Raw genomic sequence first — 18,022 nt, 5'->3', positions numbered from 1 at the left:
GAGGACGCAAAGGAAAAGGGAGACAATGGTGAAAAATCAGGTGAGGAGGCGGAGCTTCTGGAGTTGTCGCCCAGTAAACTGGCTCATACCAATGTCAGAATAAGTTAAAAATCCTCAATGCAACACTGTGCATTTGTCCCTTTTTTTCTCACCACCCCACTGCAGCTCAACAGCGCCCCCACATGGCAAAAGAATAACTGTAAAGTTGTTCCCGTTTGTCCTCGAAAGCTGCACGAGGGGTTGTTTAATGTTGACATTTGAATCACTATGCATAAACACAGCCACGGCAAAGCGACGAGTTCATCTGAACATATTCGATATGAAGACCTCGTCGATCACAGTTACAAGTTTGTCTTTTAAAAATGCGGTTCCTTGTCGCACATTTTTTTTAAAAAGCTGCAAAAACATAACTTCAGGAGTACATTCAATACAAATACACATTGACCCGTCATCTTAGACAATAATAAATTATGACTCTCACCCTCCAAAAGAGTTTTGGTTGCAAATCTCCAGCAATACAGATGTAAATGTTCTCTTGTCCAATTACAAATATTGTTAGTAGACACAAAACTGGCGTCTCTTGATACAGAAAGTGCAATATGAACACGAGGCAATATTAATTATTCCTTTGGCAAAAAAAGAAAGAAAAGGAACTGGGAAGAACTCTGAATTGAACCAACAGAACACGTAACCAACAGAACGCTCTGCATGTCCACCTCTTTGGCAGCCGTGCTGCTGGCTTGATTGTTCTGGTAATACTTGCATAATAAGCTTCAACATGTGCAAATAATAGACTCCAGTGTTGGGATCCAACAGGGTGATGGCTCGTTTGAAAATGGCAGTTTTTTTTGGTGAAGACAGAAAATACGTAGAGCATCGCTTTGTGATATACACATCAAATAGAAGACTGAGGGGTTGTCAAGGATGTGTGTGATATGCTGATCAAGTGCAAATCATGATCCAGGGGGGGGGGGGGGGGGAAGAATCATGAAAGGAAAGCCTGCAGCGGAAATAAAAAAGTCCTACTAAAGTGAAGCATCGGGGGAAAATAATGAGCGTCGTTGATGCCGTGCTACCTGAGGGTCACATGGTCACTGAAATAGTAATGTAGTAACGGTTTGATATGGAAAACGTCTCGCCGCAGCAACCCTGTCAATGACTGCAGCGGGAGGGGGGGCAAATAAATGAAGTCGTTTGGCAGTTTGCAATCTTTCTTCCATTGATATTGTTGTGTTATGCAATAGCATCGGCAACAAACTTACATTATTGGCGATATTGTTAGGCTAAATGTGTCCATCTAGAATCCAATTAGCCTAAAATGGAAGAGTCAAACAGGATACCATCAATATAATGATGAAGTGTAATTTGTGTCGGGTTTTCAAGCTCATACTTGCTTCAAAGAAATTAAATAACCGACCGCGAGTGAAACACTTTGGTGTCGCTAACAGCAGACTAATTGCACGACTCCGACGGCAGGTCTGCACCGCTTTTAAAATTTGTTTTCATACCGAAGAGAAGATTCAAAATACAAAAGGAAATCAGTAAACGCGTCTAGTTCTCCCAAAATCTAGCAGACGAGCCGCTCAGGAATGCACCCGATTGTACGAGTGATTCTTCCATGAGGCCCTTTATGAAGGAAGCAGGTTTACGGGGGAGGAGTCGTGGGCATCCCGACTCCAAAGCTTTTGACGCCTTTTCAGCCATCTTTCATGTTGTCCAAAGGTGGGTCCGAGCTGGCCTCCGTAGAGCCGTAAGAATGCTGAAGTTTAGACTGCTCTGTGGATTTGGCAGGCGATTTGGGATTAAGCACTCTGGGGAGGTAGACCTGTAATTACACAACACAAAAGAGATGAGTACTGAAAACAAACAAAACGGCTCCAAAGAGAGGTTTTTTTGTGTTTTTTTTTCAACGTTCAGTTTTGTGTATATTCTTTTATGCTCCCGGATATAAACCCCTATGTATATGATGCAATACTGCAGGCAATGGCCAAAGTAGGATATTGATACGAAAGAATGTTGAAGGGAAAGAAAATAAATAAATAAATGTACGAGACAAACTAGGCGTTAGATATGAGCTTTCCGGTCTTTAGCAAAGATGAAACATTGACCTCAAAAGCTTCACTTTGTTAATGAATACCAAACTAGAGGGGTGACAAATAGCGTTATATAATTTACAGCAAAGCTCAGGTGTTGAGTTAACTTAAGATCGGGCCTGCCCTAAATACATCTGATCTTTGTATTCCCGCTGTGGACTTTGTTATGGAACAAGTGCAGTACCATTGAGTTTTCTTCCACGCCCTCTACTGTATCCTCATCCTCCTCTTTCACCTGCAAAAGAACACAAACAATATGAAGGCTCAGCGTGAGGGGTGACTCAGAAGTGACAGCATATGCACACGAAACCAAACGCTCACCGCATAGTTGTGTGGACTGAGGTACTTGAAATGGCCAAAGCAGGTGTAGCTGACGCAGATGAAGACGGTGATGAACAGGACCACCAGTGTGAATAGTGATGTGGCAGTCAAGAAACCTGAAAAAAACACAGTTTTAATATGGCATGGGGTTCGACTTTTTAATAGCTGCATGCTATAGCTTCATGTAATTATATAGCAACGCAATCTGTCGTCAGGCCAAAAAGTGTCCTCCGAGTGAATCTCGGGTCACTTTACTGATGTTAATCTTTGTCCCGGTTGAGCACACACACACACACACGTTTCCTACCTTCTTTAAAGACAGAAAAGAAGTAAAGCCATATCAGGCAGATGATGGGCGCAGCCAGAGCTTGATTGACAGCTTCCAGGTGGACCTGGCGGTCCAGGCGAGCAGGCAGGTAGGCAAAGTACATGTTGTGTTTGTCCACCAGGTGCTTCAGCATCATGTACAGGAGACCTGATGGAGTCAGACACACACACACACACACACACACAACAGTGACAGGAAATATGCTGTCTGTGACTCATTATTCAAGTTTATTGTCACACCCAGTTATACAAGTACACCCATGTGAAATGCTTGTGCTGGGAGGACTGTGGACTGATGAGATTAATTATTCAAGATGTTTATAGTCAAACCAGTTACACAAGTACGCTTGTGTGAAATGCTTGTGCTGGGAGGCTCAGAAAAAAAAAAAAAGTAAATATAAAAAGACGTCTAAAATGTAATACAATGCAATAACAAAAACTTCAGAAGCAATACAGATATCCATAAAAAAAAAAATGTAAAAAGCAATAAAGGTGTTGGATTGATTGTGTGTGAGTGCATGGTTGTGTAACTACTCACCAAAAGGCACAATAATAGGACATATGATGCTGTAAGCCATGATGACAGTGAACACACACAGGCACCAGCCATACATGGCCCCATATTCAAACTCATAGGCCTGATTCTGTAAACGGGAGTCAGAAGATTAGCTGACGTGTAAATGTTGGAGGAGAGTCTGAGAGTAAAGCAAACAGAGAAAATACCGTTCTCCACTTTTTCTGTATAGTTTCATTGACTGCATTTTACAGACTCTTTCTAATCTAACTAAACTAATACATTAAGGTTAATTCTGGCAACAATTGTGGAAACTGGGAAAAAAAAAAGAGTGAAAGTTTTGTTTCTTTTGAGTTTGAACGAAGTGTTTTAAGACTGAAACTATGAGTAGAACAGTACCAAGACATTAAAAAAACGACATATTTTTACAATGATCGAATGAAGTATTTTTTTACAAAAACGATAGAAAATAAAATGTATAACTGAGCAGGACTAATACACAAGTGGGCCCTGTCTCTGTTCCGGACCTTGATATTGAGTAATATACAACGACGACTCTCAGGTGTGCTGTTCCTTTGATGGACAAAGCCTTTACAAACCTGTTTGACATATTTCCTTTCAGCAGCAGAGCGGGCGAACGCCATACGAATTGTGTAAAGCAGTAACCCTGGCAACCGCAGCAACTCCATCCCGGAGCCCACCAACGCCGCCGTGATCACATAGTTGACAAAAAACGCACCTTGGTCAGGTAAGAATACACACCTGGCGTGAGGGAAGACAAAAAGATAAAAGAAAGGATGACTATAAAATTAAAGCAATGAGAAAAATACAGCGATTAAAAAGGAATTTTAAGAAAGTAAAATCAGTCCACAAAAAACAACCAATCTACATTACAATGTAAAACATGAAATTAGACTATAACATAATGCACTAAATAAATAATAGCAACTCACATCAAACAATTGAACCTGTATGATAACGAGTTGTGTAAAACTGATTTATTTGTCTTCATAATGAACTTATAATCAATGCTAGAGAATCCATAATTAAAATCAATGAGTTAGAATTCATTTTTATTTTCAAAAGGCACGATGCAAAAAAAAAAAAGGATTACTTACTCAAACCTCAGTTTCCCATTTGAAAGAAACTCTTTATCAAACAGCCAGCGTAGAAACACTGCGAGACTAATGGAGGGGGACAAAAAAAAAAAATAGAAAACGTAAGGAAAGAATGACATTTTACCAAAATCTATTGTCTATTGTTCTGGGAGGAATTCGTCAGCCAACTGACATTGACTTTTTTTTTTGTTGTTGTTATTTTAATAAACACATCTTGTACTTTCCCATTTATCACTCTGACAAACACAGTTTGCTGCAGTAAACAACAACTAAAGTATTACTGAATAAGAAACAATAAACATGGATGCTGGGCGAGCTGTTGCTTATTGAAGACGATTACAAATTACCTTGTGAGTCCCAGCGAGGGGAGGATCAGCACCATGAAGAGCAAGAAGAAGTACAGTTTCCGCATCATGCTCAGCTGCTCACTGGACCTGAGAGACAGATGGCACTCGATCACAACGCTTCCTCCACCAACAGAAATCCATCCCTGCACTATCAATATGTGTGTGTGTGTGTGTGTGTGTGTGTGTAACACCTGCTCCAGTGTGCCTCTCCAATTGTAGAATAGTAAACTATGGTAGGCAGCAACGCAGAGAAGGACCACAGCAGGAAGGTGGGGAAGAACTGACTGATGATCGGGCTCTAGGGTGAGAAAAACAAAACACCGGTAGATTTTACACATCTGAAATGCCTAATTGTGACGAGTAGGTGTCTGCATGTGAAAGGCTCACATTGAGATAGTAGATGGGCTTAGTCACGTTGAACTTGTCCATGGTGCTGATAATGATGCTGGGAGTCGTGAGGAAGGTGAGCAGGAAGAATAGGAGAAAGTTGAGCATCAAATAGCGCATGAGCCACGGAAAACCCTTCACTGACAGATTGTCCCTGCAAAAAAGGACAAACAGAAGCAACACAACAGTTACACACAAAGAAGAGAACACATACATGTGGGGTACAAACTTATTCCTCCCACACTGATTTCTATTTCTCAGGGAACCAAATCTAAACATTTACACATATATGGGTATTTTGGGGATGTCCCAAGGGTTGGTATCGCCAATGGTTGAAATCAGTGCAATCAATTTTACTTAATAGGAAGATCACGTGTACAAAATAAAAGAAATCTCCAACTTATCAAATTGGACTCATGCATTTGGTCATCAGAATTGAATAAAACAACACCATATGATTCCACTAAAAGTCAGTTAATGATACTATTGAATTATTGGCCAGCCCCAAGGGCACCATTGCTATGAATAGCAATTGATATGATCTCCGTGGAGCACAAACTTTGTGAGGCGTTGGCGTTTCAGGCCTTACCAAAACACGTTTTTTGGATGGGGTGCATAGCCGACGCTCCACTTGTTCACTTTCAGAGTTCCACTCTCCGACGAAGGTTGGGGCACTCTCCTGCAGCAGCAGCTTTTGCTGCCACACTCCAGTGCGTTGAAGTCTTTCAAAATGCTGAGGTGGGGAAATGACAGCTGTTAGTGAGACACATTAACCAGCTTTCATCAGTGGCAGCGGCCCAAAGGTGCCACTGATGAAACAAGCAAAGTCAGCCGACACCATACTGCTGCGTCTACACCGTCACATGATGTGTGCCGGCCAATCGTTTCTTGTTACGACAGTCACTGACAAACACAATTTAAAAAGTGGAAAAACTAAATTGCTAGGGGGTTGGATCCAATACAACAATTTTACAACTCAAATTAAGTCCTCCCAGTCGTGTACCTTCACCAACCAGTCAAGTTACAGTTAACATCCAGCGTCTGTCCAAAATGTCACTTTATCATTTTTAGAAATGTGTGAAATTGTCATATCGAGCATATTCATTCTTGAGTTACGGGCACAAAATTGTTTTATGGAGGTCGCGGTGACCTTGACATTTGAAAAGATTTTGCTCAAGACAAAGACCATGTGTTCCCAATGAACCGGACAGACAACCCGAAAACGTAATGGCGACCGCCTTGGCTGGAGGCATAACAAGTCGAACTGCTTGCATTGCTGCTTGGCCTGGATCATCACGCGTCAGGTGTCATAACAGGTATTACAGATACCTGCCATTTACTTCTCCTGTACAGTAAAATGCAGACAGAAAAAGACACCTTTAAATTGGTACTCACTACTTGGCCATAGCCTCGTTCTGCAAGGTGACGAAGGCCATCCCCAGGGGGTGCTGTGGCACCAGTTCCGCCTCTTTCCTCACCTCTTCCAGCAGGTCTTTTTCTTTAGTACTGTAGTACTCTATGGCATCAACCTGAATAAAACACACATATTAAATGTTTTACACAAAGCCCCCTTTATTTCAATATTGGTGTTAAACTGCTTGCTTCATTTACTGCTACTGTAAATTAATACAACCGATACTACCGTATATCACAAGAGTCATAACAAACCAAAACACTGCATTTGCTTTTACTTTTCTGAACTTAAATTGTAACATAAAAGATGAAATATTTAGAGCATCTAGACGCCGTGTACAAAACTGTAGTATCTGGTCCATCTCACCTTCTCAGATTTGGCGCAGCAACAGATTTCACCACACAAGCGGGGGTTAAATAATTCACGGTTCCCTGTTTTCTCTAGGACACGCTCGTAGTAGCACAGGTTTTTTCCTGCTCGCATCCTGGGGAGAAGATAACAAACAAACACATACAAGTTGGTTTAACTTGGTAAAGATAACGCCTGAGTAAAAACACCTTGTGGCACCAGCGTATGTATGCCTGGAATATGCTTCACATGCTGGTGCTTGCAACCATTTCATGCGTTTAACAACTGAAACCGTTTAAATATTAAAGAGTAAGTCCTTTGTGGTTGCATGAAACTAAAATAATGAGGTATAAAAGATGCTAAAAGGCTCAGTAGAGCTAGGGGGAAATTATCTGTGGGTTGGTCACTGCACACAGAACATACAGTTAAAATGAAAAATACGTATTTTGTCATTTAATGTTCTGGTGTCTTACCTTTCCTTATCAAGGTGCATGAGCGTGGACACATCGTAGCCCAGGGTCACAGCACACACTCGACAGGAAGGGTACGCCTCTCTATAACAAAAACAGTGCTGACGTTGACGAATGGAGCATATGGCGACTATTTATGGTGACATGCAAGGACACTGCGTTGAGGAAGATTCAACTTTGTTCAATACTACTCACGTGAAATGAGCCTTTACATCTTCCTCTGTTGCCGCTTTTGGGACCGAACACACAAACAAAGTGTTTCTGGTCTACAAACAGAAAGAGAGTGGCAGATCAGTCGGTTACCATCACAGCCGAGCGACACTCAGCATCTACTTCACATAATCAAACATTAATCTGACTTTCACGAGACCCTCAGCTCCTCACAGACAGGTGAAATATAAATTAGTTGGAGTAAAACAGGTGATGTGGACACAGTTGAAATGTATATGTTAGAGAGACATTCAGACAAAATATCTTGCAGTCTAGACACCCGAGACTCACCGTCTCTCTGCGCATGCCTTTTATTTGTGATGTGTGACGACGCAGCAGAACAAGTGTCAGGATCAGGTACAAAAGTGCAAATACTGTATGCAGCCACAACAGCTTGTTTCTAGAGGCAAAACGTGACAGAAACCGAGAAGCATGATGTCACGAGCAACCCACAAAACTGTTTTGCACTACAAATATTTGTTTTTATATCCAAAGTGTTTTCGTCCTACAATACTTACCCCGTTTGAAGATTCCCAATGGTTGTCCTTCCAAAACTATATGGATCATTATCTGGAAGAAAACAAACACACTGTAAGTATAAATGTGTATAAGAGGAGATCAGAATACGAGCAGCCTCACTGTGGATTTCACAAAAACAAGTGGTCAAAATCCCCAATAAAAAAAAAGAAAAGGTCACCAGTCACTGATTATGAAATAGTCAGTGCAGCTCTTGATTGCTCGATTCACATTTAGAACCATCAACAAAGACAAATACACACCTGAGCCATTCTGTACATAAAATAGCCTTTAAAATGTGTGAGCTAACTACAATTTTAACCAACAGACAGAGAATCGGGCAAAACGCACCCAGCAGGTTTCCTGACAAGTTGACCGGCAGTATGATTGCGAGGGAGGTGACAGTGATGACCAACAGCAGGACGATCAGGTGTCGCTGGAAGGACAGGTAGTGGACAGCATCGATGCCACATTTGGCTTTTATTTTGTCGTCACTGAAACACACACAGCATGATAAAATATCTCCGTTTGAGGCACAAGTAAGAAAACAATGACCTGAAAAAGTTCACTCACTCCATTCCGAGGATGTAAGGCAGCCAAGAGCAGAATCCCTAAACAGAAAGGGAGATATTTTGATTACATCAACATTCAATGAGGATACCGCTTTAACAGTACACACACACACGTTATTTTACATACCGATTCATACTCAAGGTCATCCACGCTGGATAACATGCGTCCGTAGCGCCGGTGTTTTGACTCGGTGAACCTGATACACAAAGTACAGTCAGGGAACAAATCAGATACCTCTGAATTTCACATTTGAAATATGTCCCATGACAAATTTGACGTGCGTGACATGATTAACTGACCCGTCGTTGTCTGCAACTAATGCCAGACGTCCATAGTCCCAGAAGTTCTTCCTGATAACAGAGAAGGCAATCAGCAACATCTGTAGGTGGCATTGGGAGAAGAATCGATCAGCTGACACCTCGTGCCACAAAACGACTTCAATAAAATGCCGTTGCATATCAGTTAATGCATTTCTTTATATCACAAAAGTATTTTGGCAGGGATTGACCTTTGCCTAAAGGGATAATACACAAAGATGTCCAGTCTTCTCTCACTTGACCGCATCGCGGGCAGACAGACACCGTCAATTTTTAGACTCACCAAAAAGACACAGAAATTGATCAGCAGCACAATTGGCACTCCTCCAAAGCCGACTCCCTTGAGTACGGTGCTCTGTGTGGAGCTGAAGCAGCTAGTGTTGTCCGGGAAGCCAGAGTGATTGCTGCCATTCGAGGCCAGTAGGGGCCACTGCTCCTGCCACGGGGAAGACATCGCTGGAGTGGAACCAGCCGTTTGTCTGCAGAGATTGATAGTAGTATATATATTGAGAAACAACCTCCCGGAGCCAAAGCTGCTCCCACAGTGATAAGAAAAATATTAGGGCTGCAAGTAACAATTCCTTTCATTATTATTTTTGGGGGATTAATTGTTGTTGAAAAATGTAGGTCACGGTTTCCAAGAGCCAAGCCGTCATCTTCAAATTGCTTGTTTTCATCCAATCAGTACAAAACCCTAAGAAAAGAAATCTTCATCTTCTTGTCCATGTTAGCTTGACAAATGTATGTCGTCAGGGGTTTCAAACCATGCACAGCATGTGCAGTTATTCTAGATTAACACACTTTTGATCACGGGATGTATGCGGTCAGTTACAACCTGCAACACTTAACAGAACAGCAAAGCTGCAGCCATCAATGGTTGTCCTCAGTTAATATCACTCTCTGTAAAATGTCAGAAGATAGTGAAGTGCCTGTCACAGATTCTCAGAGCCCCAGGGTGATGTCTTCAAATCACTGAAGATATTGACTTTACAATGATATAAAAACAGACATATACTGTAATCTGCAAGCACCTACGCAGTAGATTTCTTAGCCTATCAAGGCTGAGCCACAGGAGCAGCAAGAGGCTGAAGCTTTTCATCCCAACAACTAAGCAGCTCGTAGCATTTTTTTTCTTAAAGAACTTTTCATTCCAGCTAAAGATTACACCAGATGATATCAGTGGTTAGTATACTTCAAACCAGCTAGGAGGAACTCTGAATATCAGATGTTGTTTCGCTTTGATTGCAATGAAAGTCTATACCAGCGCTTGGTACCAGAGGCGGGAACATTTCTTTTGTAAGTATCAAAATTACTATGTAGAAATACAAAAAGGAGTCCTGCATTCAAAACCTTAACTAAGCTCTGGCATGCTATTTATTTCCCCCTTAATTATATAGCAGAAAGTCTCCTCTATGGTAATATTTTATCATATTTATAAGCCTTGGATAAAAAACATTTTATTTTGTTTACAGATTGTGAGGAGCTTTACACGTTGTTGGGTAGTTTATTATATATATATATATATATATATATATATATATATATATATATATATATATATATATATATATATATATATATATATATATATATATATATATATATATATATATATATATATATGAAAGAGAAAGAGAAAGAGAAAGAACAAACTGACCACCCGTTTCGTATGTTGAATCTAATTCTTTAAAGTAATTAGTAGGCCTACATTTAGGTAGAGCGGAAAGTACAATATTTACATTTGTACTAGAGCTGCATGTACTTCAGTACATTAACTTCAGTACACTTAATTACGTTAAGTCTACATTACACCACTCTTCGGTTAGTTTAAGACGCCTTGTGCATATTCTTCTGAAAGACATGTGCGCATCATCGTAATCACGACTGTGGTTTCTGAATTTGTCTAATGTTTGAACTCGGAATTAGTGGATTTCCGTCACGCTGAACCTCGACGACTCGGCCCGAAGCGAAGATAAAACAAACTGTCAGTGACCGTGTAGTTTCACGACTGGAGCCCCACGTCGAATCCCACTCGTCACACGTTATTAGGGAGCTCGCGCCCCACCTTCCCTCGAAGAAGATGAATCTAAAAAAAAAGTTAGAATGAATGTTTTGTTTCCTGACGGGTAAAAAAAAAACACAACTAGTTAAACAGATAAGTTTAGGTTAGCTAGCTACTGTATTCTGTCTACTCTTAGTTTGTCAGGGGGACATTTATTTAATATTACACACTTTGACTGAACACACTGTGACAAACGGTGTATGACCCTGAACACATTCATACGAGCGTAAAGTGAAACAAACGCATTCTTTTAAAAGGGTTTAGAAGTTATTTTAAAGCGGCAGCTACCAAGGAAGCTAAAGAGCGCACAAGTTACACGTAAAGTTGTCCAACGGGCCATCACAACTTCCGCTAACATTACTTAACTAATACATTGCCTAAATAAAATTGGGAAAAAAGGCACAATTTGCGCTTCCAGTTTGCCCCCCGGGGTTACGCGTCGTGTAGTCCGTCATACCTGTGCGCTCGTTTTGTTTTTTTATTCCTGAGAGAGGGGAACTTCTAAACACCAGAAATGGGACGATCTCCGCTCCCTCACCACGTAATGTTCCGCGTATGCGCAGAGCAGAGGAAACTGGGACGTCTCGCGCTCGCTCAGGGCTCCCAATCGGTCCTCGTGCCTCCGCAGAGAGAAGCCGGTAAGGACCTCCCTCTGATTCTGCGCGTGCACTTTTTAAACCGTGGTGACAGTCGGTCGTCAGAGTTTTTTACAATTACAACACAAACGAGGATCCGCTCCGCCTGTGTGTGTGTGATTCGACGGCACTATTTTCAGCGCAATTAAGTTGCGATATTTTTTACTCAAGTAAATATCGCGATAACACCTTGTTAAAATTCTTCTATAGTGTACTTAACATTATCAAAAGTAAAAGTAGCAAGACTTTACAGTAACCTCGACATCTGGCCCTGCCAACGTGTGGATAAATATTGCACTTAATGACAATTTATCATTCTTTATTATTAATCCTACTATACTGTTATTGTTATTATTTTGTATACTCAAAGAAAGTTTTATTTTAGAAGTTGATTATATGTTTTGTATGAACACAAATAATACATATGGTCATTGCTTTTTTTTCCTGCAGCTGATTTACAACAACATGTGAGGTGGACAGGAGTACTGCGTTCAATAATAACCCTCATTATGATTTGCATTGTACCACTATTACAAAAATAAATTGTATATTAACATATATTCAAGAAACACTACCAGTTCCCAAGATAAATGTTTTATTCAAACCACAAAACGAGAAGGGTTTCTGGAAATTGTCAACTCTCATGTCAAAATGCATGCTGGGAAGTCATTCATTCAACTCAAGTTCTAAAGTAGTTTAACTTAAAATTAATAAAACAATAGTTACATGAAGTAAAGGAGAACAAAAAAGGAGATTCCACCCAATTCACGTATGTGTTTTTTTTGGCATCTTATTGAAGTAATGGCAGTTTTGACTCATTAATAAATGAATACTTGCAATTTTCAGTTTTGCTTTATAGAATACCGTCTGAAATTGTATTTCTGTTTAAGAACACCATAGGAAATGAGCCAATCGGAGACAAGGAAACACGTTTATTTGCAGTCATCAGGCATGGTTGCACTAAATTGTCAACACAGTTCACCTTCTTCGTAATGGACTTCGCTAAACTACAGCAGAGTCGTCTAGTTAAAACATTTTCTTTATTATCTCTAACCTTCTGCTGAATCGTTGTCATATATGTGAATAGCTTAATTTTACAGTAACAAGAAGTAGGGCAATATTTTAATTTGCACATCCATTACCCCAAGCGACACCTCATCGATGAGTCAAGCTGTTTCCTGTTTGGAGTCTTCATGCTAAGCTAAGCTGACAGACTCTGAGCTCTAGCTTCATGTTACCGTACTAACACGAGAGTCCCATCAATCCTTTCATCTATCTCTCAGCAGGAAAGTTAATTCATACTTCCATGGTGATGTACTTTGGGGAATTATTACGTTTTCCTGGATGTACAATACCTCCTGCTCTGTAATAACAGCATTACCATTTTGAATCGTTATGATTACCATATGATTATGGTGCCGCTTGACAATCAATTCACAAAAAATGTTTCCCTTCCCCTCATTCTGAATAATGAAAGGAAGCCATTTTTTTTCTCCTGCTGTTGAGTTTTGTGTTCCTTGTCGGGCAAAAAGGAGAAAGTCCGTGGCATGTTGTGTAAGACATGACATAAAATATCAAACATAAATGACCAATGTTATTGTAATGTTAGTGTACACACCCGCTCCTCCTGTAGCTCTGGAGACATTCCTCTCAGTGATCCCACCTAAAGAAGTCGGCATAACGCTCACTGTCATAGAAACCACAGCAGTTCAGTCTGTCTTCTCCACTTTCAACCTGCCGAGGGGGAGATATAATATGCTCTTTGTGACTTCTCCCATCTCGTCTCATCAGTGATTTGTCAATGCTGCATGTGTTTTGCTGAGATTTGAACAAGAATTAGCATAACATCATACATAGCGGAGATAATCTGAATTGTTCCACATTTCAGACATCACAGAAAGGGGTGTTGTTGTGGTTTGTAGGACAGTGCATTGCTAACCAATGTCACAGGCCTCTATCAGATGTGCCAGTGGTCAAATTAACAAATCCAATGCAATTAGTCATTCAATTTGCTGTGAGATTCTGGGGCTGCTTTGAGTATGTCTCTCTGCCTCTCTCTCTCTTTTCTGGTTTTCCATTATGGGATTTTCTGTTTATCTGTTGTGGTCTTGACTGTTCATTTCTGCTTCCCATGTCTTGCTGTGTGTATTTGTGTGCGTTTCTTGTCCCTGCGTCTCTGTCTGCACACAGTGATGTCCGTGTTGTCAGTGTACACCAACATCAATCTACTCCGTGTGTGTGTGTGTGTGTGTGTGTGTGTGTGTGTGTGTGTGTGTGTGTGCGCGTGCTTGCGCGCGCGTGTAGTGACTGTTCATGCCTCACTGTGGGACGCGTTGATTAGCGCTCACTGCGGCTCAGCTCCCAGCTGTCCTTGCGGCTGGCTGCTGATTGAAACCAATCAGGCTTGCGATGGCCCCATCGCGGTGACCCCTCACCCCTCCCACCCCCGGCCTAATCACCTGCTGATTGGCCCACGCAGGGCCCCCTCCCGTTGGCACGGAAGGTTAATTTGACCGGTGGATGAAGGCTCCAGGAGGGAATAGGAACGTGCGCTGGGTGATATTGCATGGATATAGCCCACCTGTCAATCACCGCCACTTAAAGGGGAGCAGCTAGGGAAACACTGACAACCAGAGAGAGAGATAGGAAGGGAAGGCATGGTGATGGTGGAGTTAGAACCTTTTAGCAGCTTTCTTCTGTCGCATGAAAACATCCTCACTCAAGGTCCACTCACTCGCTGTTTTTTTGTTGTCCTCCTCATTAGATGGTGTTTTCTCAGTAAACTCAGTCTGATATAATAACAACTATAAGCAACTACCTGAAGAAGACAACAAGATGGAGTTGAAAGCTCAGGGGGAAACTCGTATGTGAGCATTATTGACAATAGTTTCCAATGTCAAGAATGAACTTTCATGCTCAAGTTTGGTCACAATCTGTTGTGTTTTTTAAAATATTTCCTATCACTTTCCTCCTCTATCCCAACATGACTTAAATCATCTATACTTTTTGTTAGGTTTTGAGAAATGGTGACATGTAAATGAGTGTAACTATTGTAATTCAGTAGATTTGAAAAAGATATGAACAAAACAAAACTATAATCTTGTGACAATATTCCATAAAGTATACGGTATGTTCACAAAAAGCTCACACGTCACCTGAACAATAAATATATTAGGTGGAAGTTAGGTTTTACTTTATGAGATGCTGAGTGGTATTTTCACAGAGTGTAATGTGTTTTAATATACAGCACACATATATCTATAATATAATAAATGGATAAACTGACAGGATCTAAATTATAAGCAACACTTTCTTTTATTTACCAAGTACAATGTCGAGGTTCATCCAGAGGGTGGCAGTGTTGTATTCATTGTAGAAAGTTGCAGCCTGTGTAGTAAAAGGTCTATTAATAGTCCACTGCTTTATGGTCAACGTCTTTACTTTATACTGTAAGTCTGTCTATACATATATTTTCTGACTTCTCTTACTATATATTTGTATTTGTAAATATACATATATATGATATATACATTTGAGCTTCCAGGTTCTTTCTTGACCTTGAAAAAATACCTTGACAATTTATGTGTTTTAAAGTCAATATTCTTCCGGTGCTTATTTTGGGGGAAGTTCATCAGCAGATGAAGTTTGCTCAGTTGTCATTAGAGGTGATTAAGCTGAATAGCTAAAAGAAACGTCTTTCTTTTAAGTGGACTTTGAGTTAAAGGAGCTGTGTTTAACATTAATATAACGTACCTGAGCAGAGAAAAACGTCACTTCTTCTTCTGTGTGTGATGTTATCAGAGCTTCTCCTTGCTATGTTTTCATAGCCGGGCCGCCCGCGCGTGCTTCAAGTGCATGTTAGCGTGCGTACCCCCCTGGTTAGCTCATGGCCGCCGCTCCCCACAGCTCTCACGGTTACAGCTGGTAACGCCGTCCTGAACAACAAGCGTTGTTGCAGAAAGCCCAGCGCCCATCCCCCAGCGTTGCCCTCAGGTAAACGCAGTTTGTCAGCACTTTCGCCATAGTTTGGTTAGCGCTGTTAGCACAGTTAGCTATGAGTCGCCGGCTCGCTGCCGACATGTTGAGAGCCGTTGAGAGTCAATCGAAATGATCCCAATCTCGGAAATTGCAAAATGAGGATATTTTGTCGAACTCTTAAAATGTAGATTTGTTTCCCTTCAAAGCACAGCACTGATTGTCATTTGAACGTTTTGAAAAGTGGGGCCTTTTGCGATAGATAGCAATTTACTGCCAAAATGGTGTCTAATCAACTCAAGACTCTTCCTCTCACTATCAACATTTTGACAACGGCACACCCCCTCCCCCATATTGGTCTTACCCTCTTCACCCACGTCGGCCCATAGATTTCATCTTATCCCTGCACGTTGGTGTGTGCGCTTGCTTGTACATGTGCGTGTATGCGTGTGTGTGTGTGTGTGTGTGTGTGTGTGTGTGTGTGTGTGTGTGTGTGCAGTTTGTGGCAGGTTCTTCTCCCTCCTAGTCTCTGGTGGGCAGAATAATGTTGCCAGATTACCATATCATTACCATAACATTTCCATGTCATTACCACACTTCTGCCCATGATACGTGTCTGTGTGTGTGCGTGCACGTATGTGTGCACGTGTCTGAACTTTGCATCAGATCTTCAACTGTTTCTCTTTGTGTTGCCCTCAAACACACATGTTCACACACCCACGCGCACACACACACGCACGCACGCGCGCGCACACACAATCCCCCATAGGAATACACACATCCCTCTGACACGCTCCCTCTGTTTTTCACTGTCATAGACTCTATCTCTCTATCGCTGTCCCGGACCCATGTAAGCACATCATAATTCTCAATAATCTGCCATTAATGAGCCGTGTTTGCTTATTTGTTTCCGTTAATCTAAATGCCAATTAAAATTAACCTGTTTGTGGAATAGCAACAATTGCTAAACACTTATTTTAGAGAATGAGGGGGACCTGTTTTGTTGGCATGTAGTAGCAAGAATCACATATTTATTCTTCAGATTTTTGGTGGCTTAGTGATAGTATATGTATTTTTCTAAATTAACTTTCTATTGGAACTAAAATTAATGGAATTAAATGAAATTAATAAAAAATGCCAATAAACAATTGGTTCTGGCTTCTCAGATATGGATATTTGCTAGTTTTCCAAGTCTTCTATAATTGCAAATTAAGTATCTCTGGATTTTGAACTGCTGGTCAGAAAAAACAGTGGACCGTGTGAACTTGGGCTTTGAGAAATACACATTCTGCATTCTTTTCCAGATTGGAGCAAAGGTAACATTTAATTGAACTATGCTTTTTCCTTAGTCACCCACCCTCAAAGTGTTGAACTCACAACAATTAACACATTTTGGATGAATGACAACCAAACATCCTTTGGACTCAGTCAGAAATGCTCCAGTAATGAAGAACAGAAGTCCTCCTCTGTAATACAGTCAGTCCGCCATTCTGGCTCCAATTCTGCACCCCACAAGGTCAGCCATTTTGGGGTCTGCAGCTGCCAGAAAGAGCCCATTTAGTGAGTGGAGCATGTTTGGGGTCGCGCCCTTGTTTACATGGGGAGCCAGAACTGATGGTTTTAAAATGGCGTCCAGATGGTGACAGAGGCTTGATTGCGGCAGAGGGGGCTTCTGTGTCCCGCCCACTCCTGCTGTCCAGCTACTTTAGCTAAAGCTGCATGTCTCTATCTGCTCCCTCTATACCTCCTATCATCAAGCGACCACTGCTGTTGTTATCACTCCCTCCATTATTGTGTGTCTCCTCTGTGGATGTGACTCCTTGTTTATCTCTCTCTGCCATTGACCCCCCCCCCCCCCCCCCCGGGTTCCCTTCTTTGCCCCTTGTGCTTCCTACAGATTATTTGGCTCTCTCTCTTACTCAAACACACCACATCCAGAAAATGCACACACTCGCCTGCAGGTGATGCGTGGCAGCGGTGTGTGTACATTGTCTGTGTGATGGATTGGACAAACCGTTGTTGAATTACAGTGTCGCCGCCCCCCGCCCCCCCTGAAAGCACAAGCTTAAATAAGAGTGTGAGCTGTGTTAAGGTGGAAAGGAGAGAGAGAACAAGAGGAGAAAGGAGATGAATGGAGACAGAGGGAGCGATGAAGCCAAGGAGAGGAGGGTGAGATGGGGTGTCAAGTCTCAAGCTCTCTATCTCTGTGCATTCCATGTTTGCTTTATCGCTCCAGAAAAGGAGAACAAGTGGAAAGAGATGAGGGGGAAGAAAGTGGGAGAACATGATGGAAGGGGAAGCAGGGGATTGAGGCGAAAGATGCAAGGGGGGGGGGGGGGGGGGGGGGGGGGGCAGAGGGGAGGGAGTCTTCTGTGTGTTCGAGGAAAGGGGGGAG

The 18,022-nt window shown here is 41.6% G+C and overlaps 1 protein-coding gene across 3 annotated transcripts; it reads right to left on the bottom strand.

Moving 5' to 3' along the window:
- Positions 1-208: 208 nt before the first annotated feature.
- On the bottom strand, positions 209-11,651 carry tmem63a (transmembrane protein 63A). 3 transcript variants are annotated; one of them, XM_034527516.1, is made up of 24 exons: positions 11,475-11,651; positions 10,949-11,041; positions 9,239-9,434; positions 8,938-9,017; positions 8,765-8,834; positions 8,639-8,676; positions 8,417-8,559; positions 8,068-8,119; positions 7,841-7,949; positions 7,535-7,605; positions 7,343-7,423; positions 6,888-7,005; positions 6,503-6,636; positions 5,697-5,840; positions 5,108-5,261; positions 4,912-5,018; positions 4,721-4,807; positions 4,374-4,439; positions 3,855-4,017; positions 3,280-3,385; positions 2,722-2,889; positions 2,415-2,530; positions 2,278-2,328; positions 209-1,825 (listed from the first exon to the last, which is right to left on the bottom strand). In XM_034527516.1, exons 3-24 carry the CDS (start codon positions 9,407-9,409, stop codon positions 1,697-1,699), a joined length of 2,358 nt encoding a protein of 785 aa, XP_034383407.1. In that variant the 5' UTR covers positions 9,410-9,434; positions 10,949-11,041; positions 11,475-11,651; the 3' UTR covers positions 209-1,696. The 3 variants fall into 3 exon arrangements, with proteins under 3 accessions (XP_034383407.1, XP_034383409.1, XP_034383408.1); XM_034527518.1 differs by having other exon boundaries at positions 211-1,825; positions 8,938-8,988; XM_034527517.1 differs by lacking the exon at positions 10,949-11,041 and having other exon boundaries at positions 211-1,825; positions 11,475-11,622.
- Positions 11,652-18,022: the final 6,371 nt, after the last annotated feature.

The sequence above is a fragment of the Cyclopterus lumpus genome, chromosome 24, assembly GCF_009769545.1.
Source record: "Cyclopterus lumpus isolate fCycLum1 chromosome 24, fCycLum1.pri, whole genome shotgun sequence".
NCBI lineage: Eukaryota > Metazoa > Chordata > Actinopteri > Perciformes > Cyclopteridae > Cyclopterus > Cyclopterus lumpus.
Note: the sequence above shows the minus strand (reverse complement) of the source record. Positions and strands in the feature narration are given on the sequence as shown.

Bases quoted from the DNA above. Each gene is read 5' to 3' on its own strand.
- tmem63a (XM_034527516.1), bottom strand. From the start codon at position 9,409: ATGTCTTCCCCGTGGCAGGAGCAGTGGCCCCTACTGGCCTCGAATGGC. The intron at 5,262-5,696 runs GTAAGGCCTGAA...CCTTTTTTGCAG, and splicing joins CATCCAAAAAACGTGTTTTG to GGACAATCTGTCAGTGAAGG. The intron at 2,329-2,414 runs GTGAGCGTTTGG...GTTCTTTTGCAG, and splicing joins TCAGTCCACACAACTATGCG to GTGAAAGAGGAGGATGAGGA.